Source organism: Myotis yumanensis, unplaced genomic scaffold, assembly GCF_028538775.1.
Source record: "Myotis yumanensis isolate MYYU_CA2020_CCGP unplaced genomic scaffold, mMyoYum1.0.hap1 SCAF_2, whole genome shotgun sequence".
Lineage (NCBI taxonomy): Eukaryota > Metazoa > Chordata > Mammalia > Chiroptera > Vespertilionidae > Myotis > Myotis yumanensis.
Window position 1 is genome coordinate 33,129,412 of NW_027223753.1, and position 22,619 is coordinate 33,152,030.

At 38.9% G+C, this 22,619-nt stretch overlaps 1 protein-coding gene across 6 annotated transcripts in view; it reads left to right on the top strand.

Annotated features, from left to right (window-relative positions):
• The window catches only part of LOC139001789 (putative selection and upkeep of intraepithelial T-cells protein 1 homolog), a 69,151-nt gene that overhangs the window by 35,970 nt on the left and 10,562 nt on the right, over nt 1–22,619 (top strand). For 3 of the 6 annotated variants that reach the window (XM_070403322.1, XM_070403326.1, XM_070403323.1), the window contains 3 exons: nt 4,602–4,880; nt 7,360–7,470; nt 22,417–22,506. In XM_070403322.1, the coding sequence (XP_070259423.1) occupies nt 4,602–4,880; nt 7,360–7,470; nt 22,417–22,506 (480 nt within the window). The remainder of the gene's footprint in view (nt 1–4,601; nt 4,881–7,359; nt 7,471–22,416; nt 22,507–22,619) is intronic. The other 3 variants (XM_070403324.1, XM_070403327.1, XM_070403325.1) reach the window with 2 other exon arrangements.

Below are 22,619 nucleotides of genomic sequence, written 5' to 3' on the forward strand. Positions count from 1 at the left end.
GATTTTGTTGCCTTTGGATTCTTCTAGTATTTTTATGGTTTCCCATAGTACATTTAAGCCCTTTATCCATTTTGAGTTTATTTTTGTGTATGGTGTGTTGGGAAAATGAAACTCTCATCACTCCTATTCGACATAGTACTGGAATACAAAATTTTGTATTCAAAAACCATTGAAACCTGTAAAGAATTTTTGTGAGTTTATTTGAGCCAAACTGTCGACATATGCCCGGAAGCAGAACCTCAAGGAATTGAGATAGTGCTCTGGAGAATGGCGGGTTTACATCCGAATTTATACATTCCAATCAAAGGAGGAACATAGGTGGGTTACATGCAATTCATTGGTGATAGATTAAGGAGGTGGGATTAAGCGAAGCTGGGGAAACCTCTGGAATAGGACAAAAAATAAAATGATGGACACATACTTAGGTGGGTGCAGGAACAATTAACATGATGAAGGAATTTGTGGTATCTGTTCCGGGGCCCAGCACATTTGGTTGTGCCCCAGGGGCTCCAGATACAGGGAAGTCACAAGTTACCCAGACATTTCAAGGGTATGTTATCATAGATGCAAAAAGACAGATAGACTCAGTTAAGGTAAAGGTTGACCTTGTCAGTGAAAATAATTGCTTAGGACTGCCCACCATAACTGCTTTTAGTTAAACTTTAGTTACAAACCATCCTTTGTGGTCACTTTAGGTCTCTGAGTCTGCAAAACTGCCATGCAGGCCTCTCCTGAGATTGTCAGGTGAGCATGTGGCCCCTTTCGTCCACAGGTGTAAGTTGGTGGTCTACTTTCATTTTTTTGCATGTATCTGTCCAATTTTCCCAACACCATTTATCAAAGAGACTGTCTTGACTCCATTGTATGTTCTTGCCTCCTTTGTCAAATATTAATTGAGCATATTGGTTGAGGTCAATTTCTGGGCTCTCTATTCTATACCATTGATCTATATGTCTGTTCTTGTGCCAGTACCACACAGTTTTGAGAACAGTGGCTTTGTAAGACAGCTTGATATCTGGTATTGAAACCCCACCTACTTTGTTCTTTCTCAGGATCACTGCAGCTATTTGGAGTCTTTTATTATTCCAGATGAATTTTTTGGAGAGTTCTTTCTAGGTCTGTGAAATATGCCCTTGGTATTTTAATGGGAAGTGCGTTGAATTTATAGATTGCTTTGGGTAGTATAGACATTTTAATGATGTTGATTCTACCAATCCAAGAACATGATTTGTTCTTCCATCTGTTTATGTCTTCCTCTATTCATTTTTCAATGTCCTGTAGTTTTCTGAGTAGAGGTCTTTTACCTCTTTAGTTAAGTTTATTCCTAGGTATCTTAATTTTTTTGGTGCGATGGTAAATGGGATTGTTTTTTTAGTCTGTCTTTCTGTAAGTTCACTATTGGTGTATAGAAATGCCATAGATTTCTTGGCATTAATTTTGTATCCTGCTACATTGCCAAATTCATTTATTAATTCTAATAGTTTTTTGATGGAGTCTTTAGGGTTTTTTTATGTATAATATCATGTCATCTGCAAATAAGGACAGTTTTACTTCTTCTTTCCAATTTTGATACTTTTTATTTCTTCTTCTTGTCTAATTGCAATGGCTAATACTTCCAGTACTATGTCGAATAGGAGTGATGAGAGTGGGCATCCCTGTCTTGTTCTTGTTCTTAGGGGAAATGGTGTTAGTTTTTGTCCATTGAGTATGATGTTGGCTGTGGGTTTGTCATATATGGCTTTTATTATGTTGAGGTATGATCCTTCTACTCCCGCCTTGCTGAGAGTTTTTATCAAAAATGGGTGTTGGATTTTGTCAAATGCTTTTTCTGCATCAATTGATATGACCGTGTGGTTTTTTTCTTTCAATTTGTTTATGTGCTGTATCACGTATATTGATTTGTGGATATTGTTCCATTCATGCATCCCTGGGATAAATCCTACTTGGTCATGGTGTATGATCTTTCTGATGTACTGCTGGATCTGATTTGCTAAGATTTTGTTGAGGATTTTGGCATATATGTTCATGAGGGATATTGGCCTGTAATTCTCTTTCATTGTATTGTCTTTATCTGTTTTTGGTATTAGGGTGATGCTAGCTTCATAGAATGAGCTTGGAACTGTTCCTTCCTCTTGAATTTTTTGTAGTAGTCTGAGGGGGATAGGTTTTAGTTATTCCTTGAATGTTTGTTAAAACTCCCCCGTGAAGCCGTCCAGTCCTGGGCTTTTGTTTGCTGGAAGCGTTTTGATGACTGCTTAAATTTCTTCCATAGTTATTGGCCTACTGAGATTTTTAGATTCTTCCTGATTGAGTTTTGGAATGTTGTATTTTTCTAGGAATATGTCCATTTCCTCCAGGTTGTCTAGTTTGTTGGAGTAGAGTTGTCCATAGTATTTTTTTTAACAATCATTTGTATTTCTATGGCGTCTGTTGTTATTTCGCCTCTATCCTTTCTGATTTGGTTTATTTGGGTCCTCTCTCTTTGCTTCTTGGTGAGCCTGGCTAGAGGTTCATCAATCTTGTTTATCCTTTCAAAGAACCAGCTCTTGGTTTCATTGATTTTCTGTATTTTTTTTTTTTTTTTTGGCCTCCATGTCATTTATTTCTGCTCTAATCTTTATTATCTCCTTCCTTCTGTTCACTCTGGGCTTCTTGTTGCTCTCTTTCTAGTTCTTTGAGATGTAGAGTTAGATGATTTACAACCATTTTTTCTTGTTTTTTTGAGATAGGCCCCAATTATTTTAATCAAGCCTTTTATTTTGAAGTAAATGTGCATTCATAATCAATTTAAAAAATAAGAAATATTGCATTTACCCTTCATCCAGGTTTCTCCAACAGTAACATCTTAAATAACTATTTTATTATATCACAATAAGGAAATTAACATTGATAAAATCCATCTTAATACTTTTTAAAAACTTTTTATTTAGGAATGATTTTAGATTTACAGAAAATTTGCAAACATATTATATGGTATTCCATATTCCTTTACCCAGATTTCTTTAGTTATCAATCATTTTTAATATTAAAATATTTTGCTCATATAATTGTTAGTACAATATTATAAAATTTGATTTTCCTAAAGCCTAATATAAATTAGGGCATTTCTGTTTTCCTAAAACTTTCTATGGTTTCCTATCTCCTAAAAAATTATTATAATAATCTTATCTTAAAACTGAAAGCCCTCCTATGATGTGATTAGCTAAACCTCTAGTCTGAGCTGCTAATATTTGCCCTCACAAATTTGAGCAACAACTAATTAGTTCAAATATTTAATGAGTTCCAAATACTCATGAATACTAAGAACAGACTGACAGCTGTCAGAGGGGAGAAGGGTGAAGGGATTAAGCAAAAAAAAAAAAAAAGAAGAAGAACGATTCATGTACAGACAACAGTATGGTGATTGCCAGAGGGAAGCGTGGGGGCTGAGGGGAAGTAGAAGAAGGTAAAGGGGGCATAAATGGTGATTAAAAAGAGAATTGACTTGGGGTGGTGAACACAATACAATATACAGGACGGGTGGGTCAGCTGAGCAGCGCTTCTGCTGTGGGAGCACACTGACCACAAGGGGGCAACTCCTGAATTGAGCATCTGCCCCCTGGTGGTCAGTGTGCGTTAGCAACTGGTTGTCCAGTTGTTCGGGTCCTTCTGGTCATTCAGTGGTAATGGTCCCTTAAGCTTTTATATATATATATATATATATATATATATAGATTAATTTAAATCATAGAGCCAGATCTCTTAAAAGTACCCAAATTTCAGATCTTAGAATTATTGTAATTTTACCCTTTTCACTGCTCATAATTAAGTTTGGGGAGTAATTATACATTCATTCAGAACAATTTGTTGGGGGAAATAGCAGTATAATTTACATACATGGATAATTAAGTGCTTTAGGAGAAAAAAGGATACTTCAAATAGAAGCTAAAGCACTTTAAAATCTCTAACCACTATCTTTTTTTTTCAGTACTTATTGAAACCTTTGTGCCAGGAACTGTTGAAAAAAAAACACACCACACTTTATTGTTTTTTATGTTTGTTTGTTTATTGTATGGTTTTGTTCTGTTTGGTTGTTTTTACTTTGTGTTGATTTCCAGGATGTTTGTATAGCAAGAAAGGCAAGAAAATTCTTTTGAATGAACTTTATAGATCTTTCTCAAATTTATTGTGAATTTTATTATGTTTAGGAGAGGGGTGGTCTTTTCTGAGCCTATATTATTAACTCAGCAACACTTCCCCATTTCTGTAAATGGTACCACTATTTGCAAACGCTAGGTGCCAATCTTGACTCCAATTTTTTAATCTTCTTGCAATAATTGATACTTCAGTCTACCTATGCAGTTATAAACATACTAGAAGCCCAATGCACAAAATTTGTGCAAGAGTAGGCCTTCCTTCCCCCTGCTTCCCTCTGGCACCTGGGACCCGGGCTTCCCTTGCAGCCCCAGCTTCATCCAGAAGGAAGTCCAAAAGGACACCCAGTTTAATTAGCATATTACACTTTTATTATTATAGATAAGGCATCTTATGTCTTTTTCTCTTTACTTGCCATCCTTCCAACATAACTACCCTGCTTTTTTTTTTTTTTTATCATATGCTAGCTGTAGGCTTGGAGATCCAGTTTAATGTAAATGTTACAAGCAGTGACATAATAGTGGAGTGTAATTCAGGAAGATGGTTCCCTAAACCTCAGATACAATGGATAGATAGCAGCGGACAAATAATTCCACCTTCATCAGAATCCTACTCACAAGATCAATCCAAGTTATTCCACATAAGCACTACTCTTATCCTCAATGACAACTCCAAAAGAGGTGTTACATGTAATCTTCAGAATCCAATAACTGGCCAAAAGAAATGGACAAATATTAAACTAGCAGGTGAGTATTGGGAATAGATTCTCTCATTGATGGCTATTGTCATAAGTAATAATCTGGACAAATCTCAGAGGAAAGGCAGGTGGTGGGTGAAGACAGCTTAAAGAGGAAGGGAGGTGGGGGGAGAGGACTTATATGCATATATGCATAGCCCATGGACACACACAATAGTGTGGTGAAGGCGTGGGAAGGGCAGTGTAGAGTGGAGGGGGTCAACAGGAAAATAAAAGGGAACATATTTAATACTTTCAACAATAAAGATAAATTTAAAAAAGTAAATAAATAAAATGACTATAAAATAATTTGCAACAAGCCCTAACCAGTTTGGCTCAGTGGATAGAGCATCAGCCTACGGATTGAAGGGCCCCAGGTTCGATTCCAGTCAAGGGCATGTACCTTGGTTGTGGGCACATCCCCAGTAGGGGGTGTGCAGGAGGCAGCTGATCGATGTTTCTCTCTCATCAATGTTTCTAACTCTCTATCCCTCTCCCTTCCTCTCTGTAAAAAATCAATAAAAATTATATTTAAAATAATTTAGAACAAAATAAATTATTATAGTTAGAACTGCTTGCCAAATGCTAATTTACTGCAAATGTGTAAAATAGGATTATTAAATTTATGGGATTAAATGCAAAGCCAGAGGATGTTATATTTAGCTGTAAATGACTTTGAAAAGTATAAAAATTTATAATTTTACAGAAATCTAACTTTTAAAGTTTATTAATGAAGTGTATATTAATGCAATGATAACATGTTTCTCTTATAATATATGATGGTGAAAAGACAATCTAAAGAACATAGAAAGATACCAAATGAGATTTACAAATTTTTTATCCTACACACCTGGCTCATTAAATATAATCACTTCTGAGCATTCTGGTTTTTAGCTTTACTAGTTAATTACATAAATTTAATTGAACGTGTCTATATAAATTTCTTAATTTCCCTTTTTAAGTAATACCTTTGTCTTTTTTAAAAATGAGACTTTTCTTATTTTTGCCAGCCCTCTTCTTTATCCCTTGTTATTCTATTTTTGTTTTGTTTTATTATTTTATTCTTACATTAAGTAATGTTTTAATCTTAAATAATGTAATTAAACACCCTTTTCTTTAGAATTTACCTCACAAATAGTGACATAAAAATATGGAATGCAGACATCATAAAATTGCCCACAATTACAGTTTTTCCTCAGTATGAAGGGGATTGGTTTCAGGACCTTCCAAGGATACCAAAATTTAAATCATGGTTTAAACTATCATTTTACTCAAATTATTTCTTTTGTTCCTTATATCTTAGGATTCTTTTCTTATATTCCTTTGTTGTAAAGCTGGATTATTCTAGCTCAAGTATTTTTCCCCCAGTAAAGATGCATAAGGCCAAATTAGCTACTGTGTAGATGTGTGGTTACATTACAAGTTCAACTAACTTTCTTTCTCTTTCTTTCTTTCTTTCTTTCTTTCTTTCTTTCTTTCTTTCTTTCTTTCTTTCTTTCTTTCTTCCTTCCTTCCTTCCTTCCTTCCTTCCTTCCTTCCTTCCTTCCTTCCTCCCTCTCTCTCTCTCTCTCAATCTCTCTCTCTCTCTCTCTCTCTCTCCCTCTCCCTCTTTCTCTCTCTCCTTCTCTTTTTCTTAATCCCTTCACCCTCAAACCCCCCCAACACCACCCTCTCAATCAGAGCTGTCTGCCTGCTCTCTATCTATGAGTCTATCTCTATTTTGCTTGGTAGTTCAATTTGTTCAATAAATTCCACACATGAGTGAAATCATATGGTACTTGTCTTTCTCTAACTGGCTTATTTCACTTGGCATAATGTTCAAATAAGCACTTTAATGGTTCTGTGGAGGGTATTTCTTAAAAGGTTCAAAGCTAGAAAACTGAAGATATAGTTTTCCCTGTGACTCTGGAATTGCAAGACGCTGCTCTTTTACTATTTTTTTTCTCCAGACATTAGCAGCAATCTCTGGATTGTGCTAGCAAAGCTCTGATTGCAAAATCCTGAAAGAATATTATTTTAAAATGCATGTCAAATTTCCCCCATGAAGGTAGATGCAAAAATGTAAGCCATCATTAGTTTTTCTACAGAACTAATAGTTTTCACAGAGAAGTAATTTATATTGTGTTTTTGTTTTTTTTTCTCAATAAACATTACGCTTGGGAGAACAAATTTAACTTAGGACATAAAGCTACTCAGATCCTATACAGAGGTATTATATTCTGTTGTTCTCTAATGTGGCAATTTGTAATAGGATGGAGGAGGAAATTTGGCAAGAGGTAGCTTCTTCAGCTCTAATATCATACTAAGTCAAATGATACCAGCCTTAGTCTTTGCCTCATTGCACATATTCCAAGCCTGGCCTATCCCTAGCGATGCAGGAAGACCAGTGCGTGAAATGGCATGTTTTTTACTATATAGCATCTCTTTCTAGTTCACTGAACACCCTGATTTTTGCTTTCCTAATTGAATCTTTGTGATTTCTGTTTCAGATGACTTGTTACCAGAGATTCCTTATTGGGAAGTAGTACTTTACATAATCATTTCTGTGCTGCTATTTGTCAGATATGGTTACTTTGTGTGTTACCAGCCAGGAAATAAAGGTAAATGGCATGTGAAAAATAGCAGTGCAATGGTTTCTCCTTTGATTTCTAGTGCATTAACTACTAGTTCACTGGGCGGGGGGGAGGGGGGGTGCGGGGGGGCGGGTAAGCGGGGGGAGCTGTCCAAGTCTTAATATCTTTAATTCTAGAGGACATATTCCTGTTAGTAAAACTCAGGGAACTGGGTTATGGGTTAGTTTAACTCAAGGGATCTGTTGGAGGTACAGGGACAGTTATCACTTCTTTTACCTTTATCCTCTGAGACCCACCATGATTGATGCCCCACAGTGAGGTTGCCTTCCCCTTCAGTAATGTCTCATTCCATCAAGTTGGAAGGGAAAGGCTTTGATGTAGCTTAGAAAATTTACTGATGATTTCTGTATATGTAGATTTTTGCTCTTTTCTGAAGAATCTCTGCTTTTCTTTCCACATTAATAGTTTTGATATTTCAGGTTTATAACTGCTATATCTGGACCTGTACAAAGTTAATTAATTCTCAATGCTCCTGTATCCCTACAACTTTTTTGACATATAGTGGACATATAACATTATATAAATTTAAGGTGTATAATATGTTGATTTGATACATTTAAATATTGCTATACAATTGCCACTTTAGCATTAGTTGACACCTCTATCACATTACATAATTATCTTTTTGTGTGTGTATGGTAGGAGCGATTAAGATCTAGTCTCTTAGAAACTTTGATCATTATAATAAAACTAGAGGCCTGGTGCACAAAATTTGTGCACAGGGAGTGGGGGAGCCCCTCAGCCAAGCCTGCACCCTTTCACAGACTGGGAGCCCTCAGGGGATGTCCAAGAACATTTTTTAAAAATCACCCTGTACTTAATTTTCTTACTAACTCCTCCTTTTAAACTCCCCTCACTCTCACATTCTGTTTCTTCTTTTTATTTAACTATTTTCCTGGCATCACCCCATTTTAGCATCCTTCTCTTTCCTGCTTTCTTTCCCTCCTTCCCTTTGAACCTCGCTCAGCCCCTCTCCCTCCCTCCCTCCTTCCTTCTCTCCCTTCATTCCCTGTGTCTATCTCCTTCTTATTCCTCCCTCCTCCCCCCCATTTGCCTTTCCCTTGTGAGTCTGAACCATGCCCCCCCCTCCTTCCCTATTATTACCGCCCCCATCCCCCACTCCCCTACCCCCCTCCCACCCATGTTCACTGGTTTCTCTTTTAAACTTTCCCCTTTCCTCTTTGGGACCTGATTCCAGCCCCACCTGAGCGCACTTTGATATTAAAGTTTCTGTTCGGAGGTGTGTTAACCCCCAGCCCAGGGCCCAGCCCTAGCTAGGCCTTTGCTGCCGCCCCACGTTCCCCAGCCTCCTTGCTACCATCCTCTTCCCATTTCCTTCCTGGGATGTCCCAACTTCTAGTCAACAAAGTACACTTAATGCGCCACCAACCTAACCCTGGCTAGTATCTTTGGGGTCCAGCCACTGGGATGAAAGGGGTACCCTCCTTAATGTCCGACTCCGCCCCAGCTAAGCTTCGCCTCCCCTCCCAGCTCAAGGAGCCTGGCCCAGCGAGGGTGGCCGAGGCCTGCACGGCCTGGGTGCTGCTGCCATGAAACTGGAGCACCTCCACCTGGAAGGCCTTGGACCATCCACCCCTCCATCCTGGGACCCGTGGGCACCTCCCCGCCAACAGCCTGCGTTGGGGGCCACCGCCCTCCTCCCGGGTCTGGCTGGGGCTCCCCACTCTGTGCCGCCTGTGCCCCACCCCTCGCCAGGTGCACCTGCTCTGCCCCCCCCACCCCCCCGCCCCTGTGTGCAGACCCGTGTTTCCTTCCCTTTTCCATTCATGAATCTTTTTCTTGTTCCCTTTCTGTATTTCTGTTTCTCCTTTCGGCCTGTCTGCATGCAGGCCTACCTTCCTCTCTCTCTCTCCTTTCTTATTCCCTCCTTTCATATCCTATTCTACCTACCCCGGGCCTTGCAGCTGCCTGAGCAGGGGGCAGGGATGCAGCCTGCTGATCAGTCATTATGTGATGGTGTCCTGACCAATTTGCATATTATCCTATTATTAGATAGATATTGTTTACTCTAATAGTTATAATGTGCATTAGATCTCCAGGACTTACTTATCTAGTAGTTGCAAGATTGGCCACTTAAAGAATATCTCTCCAATTCTCCCATGCCCCATCCCTTGATAACCAGTATTCTATTCTCTGTTGTATGAGTTTGGATTTTTTATATTTAACATATAAATAATATTATACAGTACTTATCTTTCTCTGTCTGACTTATCTCACTTAGCATACTTTCAAAATCCACCCATGATGCAATGACAGAAATTTCCTTCTTTCTCATGATAGAATAATGGATAAATTTCTTTATCCATTCATCCATTGACAGACACAGGTTGTTTCCATATCTTGGTTGTTATGGTTAGTGTAACATGAGGTGCATATATTTCTTCAATATACTATTTTTATTTATTTGGATATATACTCAGAAGTGGAATTGATGGGTAATATGATAGTTCTTCTTTATTTTTAACTAGAGGCCTGGTGCACAAAAATTTGTGCATGGGGGGGGGGTTTCCCCCTCAGCACGGCCTGTGCCCTCTTGCAGTCTGGGACCCCTTGGGGAATGACCACCTGCTGGTTTGGGTCCACTCCCCGGGGGATTGGGCCTAAGCTGGAAATCAGACATTCCTCTGGCAGCCCGGCAGCCCTCGGGGGATGTCCACTTGCCAGCGGGGAGCAGACCTAAGCTGCAGTCAGACATCCTTAGTGCTGCTGAGGAGACGGGAGAGACTCCCATGACCACTGCTGTACAGGCAGCCATCAGCCTGGATTATGGCTGAGCAGAGCTCCCCCCTGTGAGAGTGCACTGACCACCAGGGGACAGCTCCTGCATTGAGCATCCGCCCCTGGTGGTCAGTGTGTGTCATAGATATCAGTCATTCCCAGTCGTTCTGCTGTTAGAGTCAGTTTGCATATTACCCTTTTACTATATAGGATAGAGGCCTGGTGCACGGGTGGCGGCTGGCTGGTTTGCCCTGAAGGGTGTCCCGGATCAGGGTGGGGGTCCCCACTGCGGTGCCTGGCCAGTCTGGGTGAAGGGCTGAGGGCTGTTTTCAGCCTGGCCAAGCCTCCCCAGCGACAGAAGCTCCCAGCCTCTCCTTTTTTTCTTTTTTCTTTTCTGGGATTTATTTACCTTCTATAATTGAAACTTTGTAGCTTGGGGCCAGGGCTTGGCTTCCTCCATCACCAGGGGCAACTCAAGTCTCCAGCTCCGTGGCTACTGCTGGCTGAAAGCAGGTTTCTGGGTTTGTTTAGCTTCTATAATTGTAACATTGTTGCTTAGACTGGAGCTCAGAGCTGGGCCGCAACAGGCGGGGAACCTTGGCTTCCTCCATCACTGAAGCAAGCAAACCTCCTGCTCACTTCAGTTGTGTGGCTGCCGGCCAACATCTTGGTTGGGTTAATTTGCATATCCTGCTGATTAGCCAATGGGAAATGTAGCAGAGGTATGGTCAATTACCATGTTTGTCTATTATTAGGTAAGATTCTCACCCAAGGAGCGAGAATATTTTTTCCATTGCTTTTTAGAAAGAGTGGAAGGGAGAGAGAGAAGAGAGAGAGAAACATAGTTGCCTCCTGCTTGAGTCCTGACCAGTGCTGGGTATTGAACCTTAAACTGAGATATGTGCCCTGGAATGGGAGTCAAATCAGAGACCCTTCTAACTACTGAGCAAAACTAGCCAGGGCTTCTATTTTTAATTTTTTAGAAAAACTCCATGTTTTAATAGTGTTTAAACCAATTTACATTCCCACCAACAGTTTTTCCTTATCACCACATCCTTGTCATCCCCTATTATCTTCCGTCTTGATAATAGCCCTTCTAACAGGTGTGAGGTGGTATCTCATTATGGTTTTGATTTGCATTTCCGTGATGATTAATGATGTTGAGTATCTTTTTATGTACCTAATTGCCATTTAGATGTCTATCTGAAAGAACATCTACTTAGATCCTCTGCCCATTTTCTAATCACATTGATGGAGTTTTTCATATTGAATTATGAGTGTTTTAAAAAGTTTTTTGGATATTAACCTGTTATCTGATATATGGTTTTCCATTCTTTTCTTCAGTTCCATAGGTTGTCTTTTCATTTTTGTTATACAGAGGATTTTAAGTGTGATGTAGTACCATTGCTAATTTTTGCTTTTAGTGCTTGTGCTTTTGTTGTCATATCCAAAATATCATTCTCCAGACCAATGTCAAAGAACTTCATCCATATATTTTCTTCTAGGAGTCTTAAAATATCAGATCTTGGGGTTAAGTCATTAATTCACTTAGAGTTAATTTTTGTGGTGTAAGATAAGGGTCCTATTTTATTTTTCTGCATGTGGTTATCCAGGTTGCCCAACCATTTGCTAAAGAGACTATCTATTGACTATCCTTGGCTCCCTTGTAAATATTAGTTAACTGTAAGCAGGATTTTATTTCTGGGATCTCTATTCTCTTCATTGATTTATGAGTCTGTTTTATAATTACTATAGCTTAATTACTATAGCTTAGTAGTATCCTATCTAATAAAAGAGAAACATGGTAATTAGCCGTACCTCCGCTACCCTTCCCATTGGCTAATCAGGGAGATATGCAAATTAACTGCCAACCAAGATGGCGGCCGGCAGCCAGGCAGCTTGTAGCGAACAGGGAGGCTTGCTTGCTTCAGTGACGGAGGACTCCAACGTTCCTCGCCTGCCTTGCATGCCTCTGAGCTTGCAGTTTGAAACATTGTAATAAATATAGAAGCTAAACAAAACCCCAGAAACCTACTTTAGTCAGCCAGGCTTCAGCCAGCAAGACTGCAACATTGTTTCAAATACAGAAGGTAAACAAAGGCCAGAAACCTCCTTTCAGCAGCCGAGCCTCAGAGAGAAAGGCGGCTCTCAGCTCCAGTGACAGGCATAGAAGGTAAATAAATGCCAGAATAAAAAAAAAAAAAAGAAAAAAGAAGAGGTTTGGAGCTTCAGTCGCCCACCAGCCTGAAAACAGCCCTCAGCCCTTCACCAAGACTGGCCAGGCACCCCAGTGGGGACCCCCACCCTGAAGCAACAAGATGGTGGCTAATTTGCATACTGAAGGCAAGCAGCAGCAGGCAAGGTTGTCTGCGGTCTGGGACCCGGATCTGTGACCCTGCCGGGCGGGGGGCAGTGCTTGAGGCTGTCGGAGGTCCCAGGACCCAGATCTGTGACCCTGCCAGACGGGGGGCACCTCGGGAGACTGTCCGCAGTCCAGGACTCAGATCTGTGACCCTGCCAGGCGGGGGGAAGTGCTTGAGGCTGTTTGCGGTCTGGGACCTGGATCCATGTCCTTGCGAGTGCGGCGGCAGTGCTTGAGGCTGTCCGCGGTCCCAGGACCTGGATCTGTGACCCTGCTGGGTGGGGGTCAGTGCTTGAGGCTGTCCAAGGGACCAAGACAGGGATGGATCTGTGACCCTGCCGGGTTGGGGGCAGGGCTTGAGGCTGTGCACGGTCCCGGGACTCGGATCCGTGACCCTTCACGGCGGGGAGGCAGCCATCAGCGCCCAGGAGTGACTGCACAAGATATGCCTCCTGGCCCAGAAGGTGCAGGATCGCAGGGAGAGCCACCGTGGCGGGCCAGACTGACGTCCTCCTGACTGCACCACAGGGGTTTGCGGATCTGCAAAGCCAGAGGCCTCCAGTGTGCACATACCCACCTGGTGTGCGAACATCCCCCAGCACACTGTCACCCTCCCATACCTGCAACAGTTGCAAACCAAGGCGTGCACAAGTTCCCCCCGCCTCTCCACCGCAGTTCCATCAACCCGGCATGCCTAACACCCTCCACAGGATGTGCACACATCCCCTCTGATGCACTCACGTCCTTTGGAGAGTGTCTGGGTGTTCTGGGTGCTGAGAGTGGGCGCCTGTGAGATGACAGTGAGAGGGCGGAGTGGTGATGCCCTGTTCCCACGGAGGCCAGTGCAGCTATGAGATCACCTCTGGGCAGTTAATGCAGGTGCTGAGGCAGGAGCAGGTGCAGACAGACACACCTGGTGGGCGTGGGCAGCCCTCTCTGAGGTGCCTTCGGTCAGCGTTCAAGATCAAGAGCCCAGAGGCAGAGAGGAATTCCATCCTCTCAGTGAAACAGTGGGATAGTCGGGGCGACTGTAGAGGAGGAATGTGCACTTTGGGTGCCAGCACCCAGGAGTGAAGGCTGCCCTGACTGAGCCTTGCTTGCTTGGGGCCTAGTGCACTCCTGCCGGGCAACGGGTGACAGGACGTGCTTTTCCGAATTAATGAGAAAAAACGTTGATTCTCCTGCTGCCCACGAAGGTGGAAAGTAAAGTGGGGAGACATGTAGGGAATGAGCAAGGTTCCCTGTCTGGGGGTTCCAAATCTGCTGTTGGTTTCTTTCACCACTGACTAGAGATATACAGGGTGTCCCCCCAGAATGTATACACACTTTGAATACCTACTAATTCCAATGGTTTTAAGCATAAGAAAGGAACAACAATGGAGCTGTTATCTGTTAAAAGTGTGGGCACAAACAGGTAGTTGGACATTCCCTGAGGGGTCTCAGATTGGAGAGGGTGGAGGCCAGACTGAGGGATCCCTTCTCCCCCGCTACCCTAGTGCACGAATTTCGTGCACTGGGCTACTAGTTGTTTTATATCAGATATTGTAATGACTTGGCTTTTTTCTCTCATAATTCATTGGCTGTTTAGAGTCCTTTGAAGTTCCCTATGAATTTGAGGATTATTTTTTTCTATTTCTGTAAAACATACCATTAAAATTTTGATAAGGATTGCATTGAATCTATCGATGGCTTTGTGTAGAATGGACATTTTCACACTGTTAATTTTTCTGAACTTGGGATAGCTTTTTGTTTGTTTTTGTTTTCTTTGATTTCTTTCAACAAGGTCTTGTAGTTTTCATTGTACATATCATTCACTCCTTCGTTAAATTTATTCCTGGATATTTTATTGTTTTAGATACTTTAAATTGGATGGCTTACTTTATTTTTTCAGATGTTTTGCTCTTAATGTATAGAAATGCAACTGATATCTATATATTGATTTCATATCCTGCAATATCACTGTGACATACAAAAGTCCTTGGTTACTGATGAATTCTACTAAACATTCAAAACGTGTTAATAACTATCCTTCTCAAAATTTTTCAAAAATTGAAGAGTAGTGAACACTTCCAGACTAATTCTGTGAAGCCATTACTACTCTGTTAACCAAAACCAGAGAAGGATACCACACACAAAGTATGGGACAATATTCCTTTATAAACATAGATGCAAAAACTGTCAACAAAATATTAGAGAACTATATTCAATAATACATGAAAAGGATCATGCACCATAGTCAATTAGGATTTCTTCCAGGCATGCCAATCATTCAACATCCACAAATCAATTAATTGTTATACATCAAATTAACAAAAAGAAATATAAAACTCATATGATTATCATAATACATGCAGAAAAGCATTTGATAAAATTTAACAGCAACTTATAATAAAAAATCTCAACAAAATGTATATGGAGGGAATGTAAATTAAAATAATAAAAGCCATAAATGGCAAGCTCACAGCCTACTTTATACTTACTATGAAAAGCTAAAATCTTTTCCTCAAGATCAGAAACAAGACAAGACTTTTATGCCACATAGTATTGAAAGTCCCAGCCAGAGTAATTGGGTAAGAAAAAGAAATAAAAGTCATCCAAATTACAAAATAATAAGTCAAACTGTTATTATTTGTGATGATATTGTTTTTTATAAAAAATCCTAAGGATGCTACTTAAAAAGATTTAGAACCAGTAGATAAATTCAGTACAGCTGCAGAATAAAAAATTAATATACCAAAATCTGTTGCATTTTCACACACTAACAGCAAACTGTCAGAAAGGGAAATTAAGAAAACAATTCTATTTACAATTGCATCAAAATGTTTTTTTAAATACCTAGACATAAACTTAAACATGGAGGCAAAAAATCTGTTCACTGAAAACCCTAAGGCATAGGTGAAAGAAGTTGAAGAAGACACAAATAAATGGAATGATATATTGTGCTCATAAATTGGAATAATATTGTTAAAATGTCCATATTACCCAATAAAATCTATAGATTCAATGCAATTCCTATTAAAATTCTAACAGCATTTTCATAGAAATAGGAAAAACAATCCAAAATTTTGTATGGAACTGCAAAAAATCCCAAGTAGCCAAAACAATTTTCAGAAAAAAGAAAAAGCTGAAAGCATCATGATTCCTGATTTTAAACTATATTACAAAGCTCTAATAATCACAATAGTGTGGTATTGGAATAAAAACAGATACATAGGTCAATGGAACAGAATAGAATGCCCAGAAATAAAGCTTCACATATATCATTAATTTATGATAGCAGAGGTAAGAATATACAATGGCAAAAGAACAGTATCTTCAATAAATGATGTTGGGAAAACTGTACACAACATGCAAAAAAAGAAATATGAAATTAGGCAACAATCTTACACCATGCCCAAAAATTAACTCAAAATAAATTGAAGACTTGAATGTAGCACCTGAAACCATAAAACTCTTAGAAGAAAACATGAACTATAAGCTCTATGACATCAGTCTCAACAATAATTTTTGTACCTGACTCTAAAGGCAATGGAAACAAAAATAAAAGTAAACAAGTGGGACTCCAGGGAACTGAAAATCTTCTACACAGTGAAGAAAACCATCAACAAAATGAAAAGACAACCAACTAAATGGGAGAAAATATTTGCAAATCACATATTTAGCAAGGGCTTAATAACCAAAATATATAAAGAACTCATACAACTTAACAAAAAAAAAAATCCACTTTAAAAATGGGGAGAGGATCGAATGTTGCTTCTCAGGGATCGAATGTTGCCAACAAACATTTGATTAGTGATGCTCAACATCACTAATCACCAGGGAAATACAAATCAAAAGCACAATGAGCTACCACTTCACACCTCTTAGAGTAGCTATGATCAAAAAGATAAAAAATGACAAAGGTGGGTGAAAACATGGATAAAAGGAAACCCTCATATACTGTTGGTGAGAATATAAATTGGTAGAGCCACACTGAAAAATAGTATAAAGGTTCCTTGTGTAATTAAAAATAAAATTACTACATGATCCAGCAACTTCACTTCCCAGTGTTTATCTGAAGAAAAAAAACCCACCATTTTGAAAAGATATGTGCACTCCTATGTTCACTGAAACATTATTTGTAAGAGCCAAGAAACTTGAGGATATTATGGTAAATGAAAAAAGTCAAACTAAGGAAAATAAATATCGTGTAACTTCACTTACGTGTAGAATCTAAAAACCAAAATAAATAAGCAAATAAAATAAAACTAATAGATATAGGGACCAGATTGGTGGTTTCCAGAGGCAGGTGGGTAAATAGGTGAAGGGGTCAGAAGTATAAATTTCCAGTTATAAAATAAATGACAGGAATGTAATGTACAGCATTGTGACTATAGTTAATGACATTGTATTGCATATGTTTTTTAATTATTTTTAAATTATTTTTTTTAATATACAAAATAAATCTATTACCAGCTGTAGATACAAAATAATTAGCCATTTATATGCAATGAACATTAATATTTCAAGAAAAAATGATTTTAAATATGATAATATAACCAAAACTGTACCAACATACTATAATATCACAAAAGTTGTAGAAAATATTAAAAATCTCCAAATAACAGGATTACTTCTATTATATTTTAAATTTTTTTCCCTCTGGCTCTACTTTTGTTCATCAGTTTATGTTGTTCATTATATTCCACAAATGAGTGAGATCATGTGATATTTCTTTTTCTCTGACTGGCTTATTTCGCTTAGCAAATGCTCTCCAGCTCCATTCATGCTGTTGCAAATGGTAAGAGTTCCTTCCTTTTTTTTACGTTAGCATAGTATTCCATTGTGTAGATGTACCACAGTTTTTTAATCCACTCATCTGCTGTATCGCATATTTGAAAATTGCCATGAGAGTAAATCTTAAGAGGTTTCACCATAAGAAATAAACGTAGGTAGCTTTGTATGGTGTCAGATAGTAACTAACCATATTGTGGTGTTTCACAGTGTATGCAAATATCATATCTGAAACTAATTAGCATTAAATGTCAATTCTATCTCAGTTTAAGAAGTCAATTATTTTCCTATAAACAATAAATAACATTTAAATTAAAAGCATAATGCCATTTACATGAAGACCCTGCAAAATGAAATACTTAGATATAAATCTAATGAAATATGTAAAACATCTATATGAGAAAAACTACAAAACTCTGATGAACAAAATCAAAAACCTACGTAAATAGAGAGATAGTCCATGTTCATGGGTAAGATGACTCAATAGTGTCAAGATGTCTGTTCTTTCCAACCAGATCAATGCAATTTCAATACAATCATAGCAAGTTATTTTTGTGAATATTAACAAACTAATTTTAAATTTAAATGGAGATGCAATATTAAAGGAGAAGAACCAAGTTTGAGGACTGACTATCTGAATTAAACACAAGCTCAGTAATCAAGTCATATGACATTGTCCAAAAGAGACAAATAGATCAATGGAACAGAACAGAGAACCCAGAAATAGACTCACATGTATAGTAAACTGATATTTGACATAGAGGCAAAGGCAATGCAATGAAGCAATGATACTTTCTTCAACCAATGATGCTGGAACACCTGAACAACCACATGCAAAAAAAAAAAAAAAAAAAGAATCTAGACACAGACCTGATATCCCTCACATAAATTAATTAAAATAGATTGTAGACCCAAATGTAAAACACAAAGCTATAAAACTACTACAAGATAACATAAGAGAAAACCTACATGACCTTGGGTAAAGTGATGAATTTTAGATACAACACCAAAGGCACAATCCTTGTAATAAATAATTGATAAGCTAGACTTCAAAATATTAAACATTTATGTACTGCAAAAAACATGTCAAATGAATGATAAAGCAAGTCAAAGACTTGGAGAAAATATTTACAAAAAACATATCTGATAAAGGTTTGTTATCCAAAATGTACTAAGAACTCTTAAAACTCAACAATAAGAAAACAACCAATTAAAAAGTTAGCAAAATACCTAAACAGATACCTCACTAAGGGGTTATACAGATGACAAATAAGCATATAAAATGAAGCTCTGCTTGGCTGGCGTGGCTCAGTGGTTGAGTGTTGCCCTATGAACCAGGAGGTCATGGTTCAGTTCTTGGTCAGGACACATTCCCAGGTTGCAGATTTAATCCCCAGTAGGAGGTGTGTAGGAGGCAGCCGATCAATGATGATCAATGATTCTCTCTCATCATTGATGCTTCTAATTTTTTCTTTCTTAATCTTCACCTGAGGATATTTTTCCATTGCTTTTTAGAGAGAGTGGAAGAGAGAGAGAAAGACAGAAAGAAATATTGATATGAGGGAAACACATCGATTAATTGCCTCCTGCATGAGCCTGGACCAGGGCCAGGTGAGGAACCTGCAACTGAGGTACATGCCCTTGATCAGAATCAAACCCAGGGCCCTTTGGTCAGCAGGCCGATGCTCTATCCACTGAGGTAACCTGGCTAAGGCTCATTATTGATGTTTCTATCTTTCTCTCCTTCTTCCTTCCTCTCTGAAATCAATAAAAATATATTTTTAAAAAGAGAAGCTTCACATCACATATCATCAGGGAAATGCAAATTAAAACAAAAATAGGACATTACTATACACCAATTATTAGAATGGTCAAAAGTTATTATTACCAAATGTTGGCAAGGAAAGGAGCAACAGAAACTCTCACCAGTGCTGGTGGAAAAGCCACACATACAGCCACTGCGGAAGAGAGTTTGGTGGTTTCTTACAAAACTAAATACTCATATCATCAGTCTAGCAGTTGTGCTTTTCGTTATTTACCCAAAGGAGTAAAAAACTTATATCCACTTAAAAACCTGCACATAGATGTTTATAGCAGCTTTATTCATAATTGGCAAAACTTGGAAGCAATCAAGATGTCTTTCAGTAGGTGAATTGATAAATAAACTTGGTACATCCATATAATGGCATATCATTTAGCACTAAAAAGAAATGAGCCATCAAGCCGTGAAAATACATGGAGTAAATTTTAGTGCATATTACCAAATAAAAGAAGAAAGTCTGAAAAGACTACATGCTGTTAAATTCCAACTCATGTGACATTCTGGAAAGAATTATACTGTGGAGACAGGAGAAAAGATCTGTGGTTGCTGGAGGTTGGGAGGAGGAAGGATAGATAGGCAGAGCACCAAGTATTTTTAGAGCAGTGAAAATACTCTGCACAATGCCATAATGATGGGTGCATGTTATTATTATACTAGGGACCCAGTGCACAAATTTGTGCACCTTGAAAGGAACTGTGGGCTCCGAGGCAGCGGTGGGCACAGGGGCGGGTCTCCGCCCATCCTCCGTGCCCCCACCTGGCCCCTCTTGTCACAGCCCTGCTCTGGCTGCCACTTACACCTGCTGACAGCACAGAGCTGAGCTATTGGGGCCAGCGCCAGCAGTGGGTGTAAGTGGCAGCTACTGCCCCAATCGCCCCTCAGGGTCAGGGGGAGGTGGCGAAGTCCTCAGGGGCAATTGGGGCGGGCAGCTGCCGCTTGCACCTGCTGACAGCACCCAGTGATTGGGATTGGAGCCAGGTGTCTGCAGCAGGTGCGAGTGCTGGGTGGGACTGTGGTGCGCCAGAGCAAAGAATTTTCAATAACCACCAGAGGCTTGTCCCAATGACAGCAACTGGTGCACTGCCTTCGTCTGGCACCCCCGCTTACCTACTCCACCATTCCACCATGGCCGACACCTGCCATGTTTCACACGTGCCCCTGGTGATCAGTGCAATCAGAGTGACCTGTTGTTCAGTTTTTCCGCTGTTCGGTCTATTTGCATATTAGGGTTTTATATAGAGAGATATTTGTTTTTTATCCATTGAATGTACGACACTGGTGAACTGTAACATAAAGTATGGACTTTATATGATTATGCTGCAGTTATAACACATAATTTTAACAAATGTCACACTCGGTGGGTGATATTGATAATAGGGGAAGCTATGCATCTGTGGAGACAATGGGTATATGAGCAATCTCTATACCACTCTTTCAATTTTGTTGTGAAACTTAAACTGGTCTAAAAATAAAGTCTTAATAAAAACAAAAAATTAAAACATAGATATTAATTTAAGGTATTAATGGAGGATTAATATAAAATTAATTTGAAGGCAATTTTATAATAATGAGTAATGGTGAAAATGTACAGGCAGGTTGTATATATAACAAATACATTTCTAATATATGTTCTAGATAAACCCTTTGATGTGTCCAAAATATAAAAATATTTTCTTTAGTACATACCTATTTATATAAAATTTTAAAGATGATTTGAAATAATATTAATTTCTGGTAAGAGAGAGTATGTTGTTATAGATGCTTAAATAGATTTATGTATATTAAGTTATTTCTTATAAAATAATTATGGTATAATAATTTTAATATATCTCCTTATATTTATTATTTTTCTAAAAATTAAAAAACAAATTCAGAAACTATTTTTCCCAATCCTCTATTATGTATATGAAGTACCTTTGTTTTCTGTTTATAATGGGCTCTGTATATTTATGTCTCATTCTTTTTTTAGATTTATTTTATTGATTTCAGAGAGAGAAACATCAATGATGAGAAAGAATCATGGCTGCCTCCTGCACGCCCCCTACTGGGGATTGAGCCTGCAACCCAGGCATGTGCCCTTGGCTGGAATTGAACCTGGGACCCTTCAGTCTACAGGTCCACACTCTATTCACTGAGCCAAACCAGCTAGGGCTATGTCTCATTCTTAATCTGATGAGATGAACATATATTATTATCCCTCATTTACAGGTGAGAAAAATAAAATTTAGAAAGGTAAAATACCTCAGAGTTTCCACAGGTGTACATGACAAAGATATTTGAATTTATGTTGCAAAGTCCTTATTCTTAATCATTAGACATACCAAATACTTCAATCCAGTGGGTACCAAAATATGGTCTCTGTACCCCAAGCATCAGCATCATCTGGTAATTGTCAAAAAATTTAGTTTCTCAAGCCCCATCCTAGACCTGCTGAATCAGAAACTAGCAGTTGGGCCCACAATCTGTGCTTTCACAAGTTAATGTTTTATAACCACTGCCTTAATCCAACGTTTCCAGGTGTTTGCTTGAATACTTCTGTTGATGAATGTTTTGAAGTGTAAACTCTCCTCATAAGGTTAAGTATTCCATTTTGGGTAGCTGTCTTTGTGAGAAGGTAATTAATTTTCTATGGTGGCCAAATCTGTCTCCATCCGAGTCATTTTCAAACCAAATACAACAAGTTTGCCTTCATGTTTTAAAGATAGTCCTCCAGAGATTTGAGGTCAGTGATTATGGTCCTCTTTTTATCTTCTTTTCTCCAAGCTGAATACCCCTAGTTACTTTAAATGTTACTTTTATGAACGTGTTGATAATCTTTTGAAAGTTAAGAATCACTTAACCTTTTCCTGTGACTCAAACATTAGGCTCCAATGGTGACTGATATTCTGCTACTGAAGTCACATGCTCTACTCCCTAATTTCCAAAGGATGAGATTGATAACCAGAAACAAGTTTAGACCCATGGATGGAAGAAGGAGGAGGAAAAGGCATCTCCAGTCCCATTAGGGCCTTGCCCCCAAAACACCCATTCCTACACTCAATCACACTTCCCAGTACTCTCCTTAACCATAATCTAGCCTCACTAGCATTCACTCTAATTTTGGCTGAGAGGGGACAGGGCATTGTACACCAAAAATAAAAGTTTTTAAATAGCTTTATCCCAAATACATGTGGCACTCAAAATCCTAATTTCCAAAATATGATGTCTTTTTCTTCAGGTTCTCTTTTGGAAATATTTATTTCAATGCTCCTATTTTATGGATATGTGGTGACTTTTCTACTTGTGATCCATTATCCTGCAACGAAAGGTAATTGGGACAGGATGGTAGAGATTTCGAGGTCTCTCTCTTCTGCCTATCTCCCATGAAGATACCAATCAAGATGTGTGACACTTGTTCTTCCAGAGGGAGAAAGGGAACCT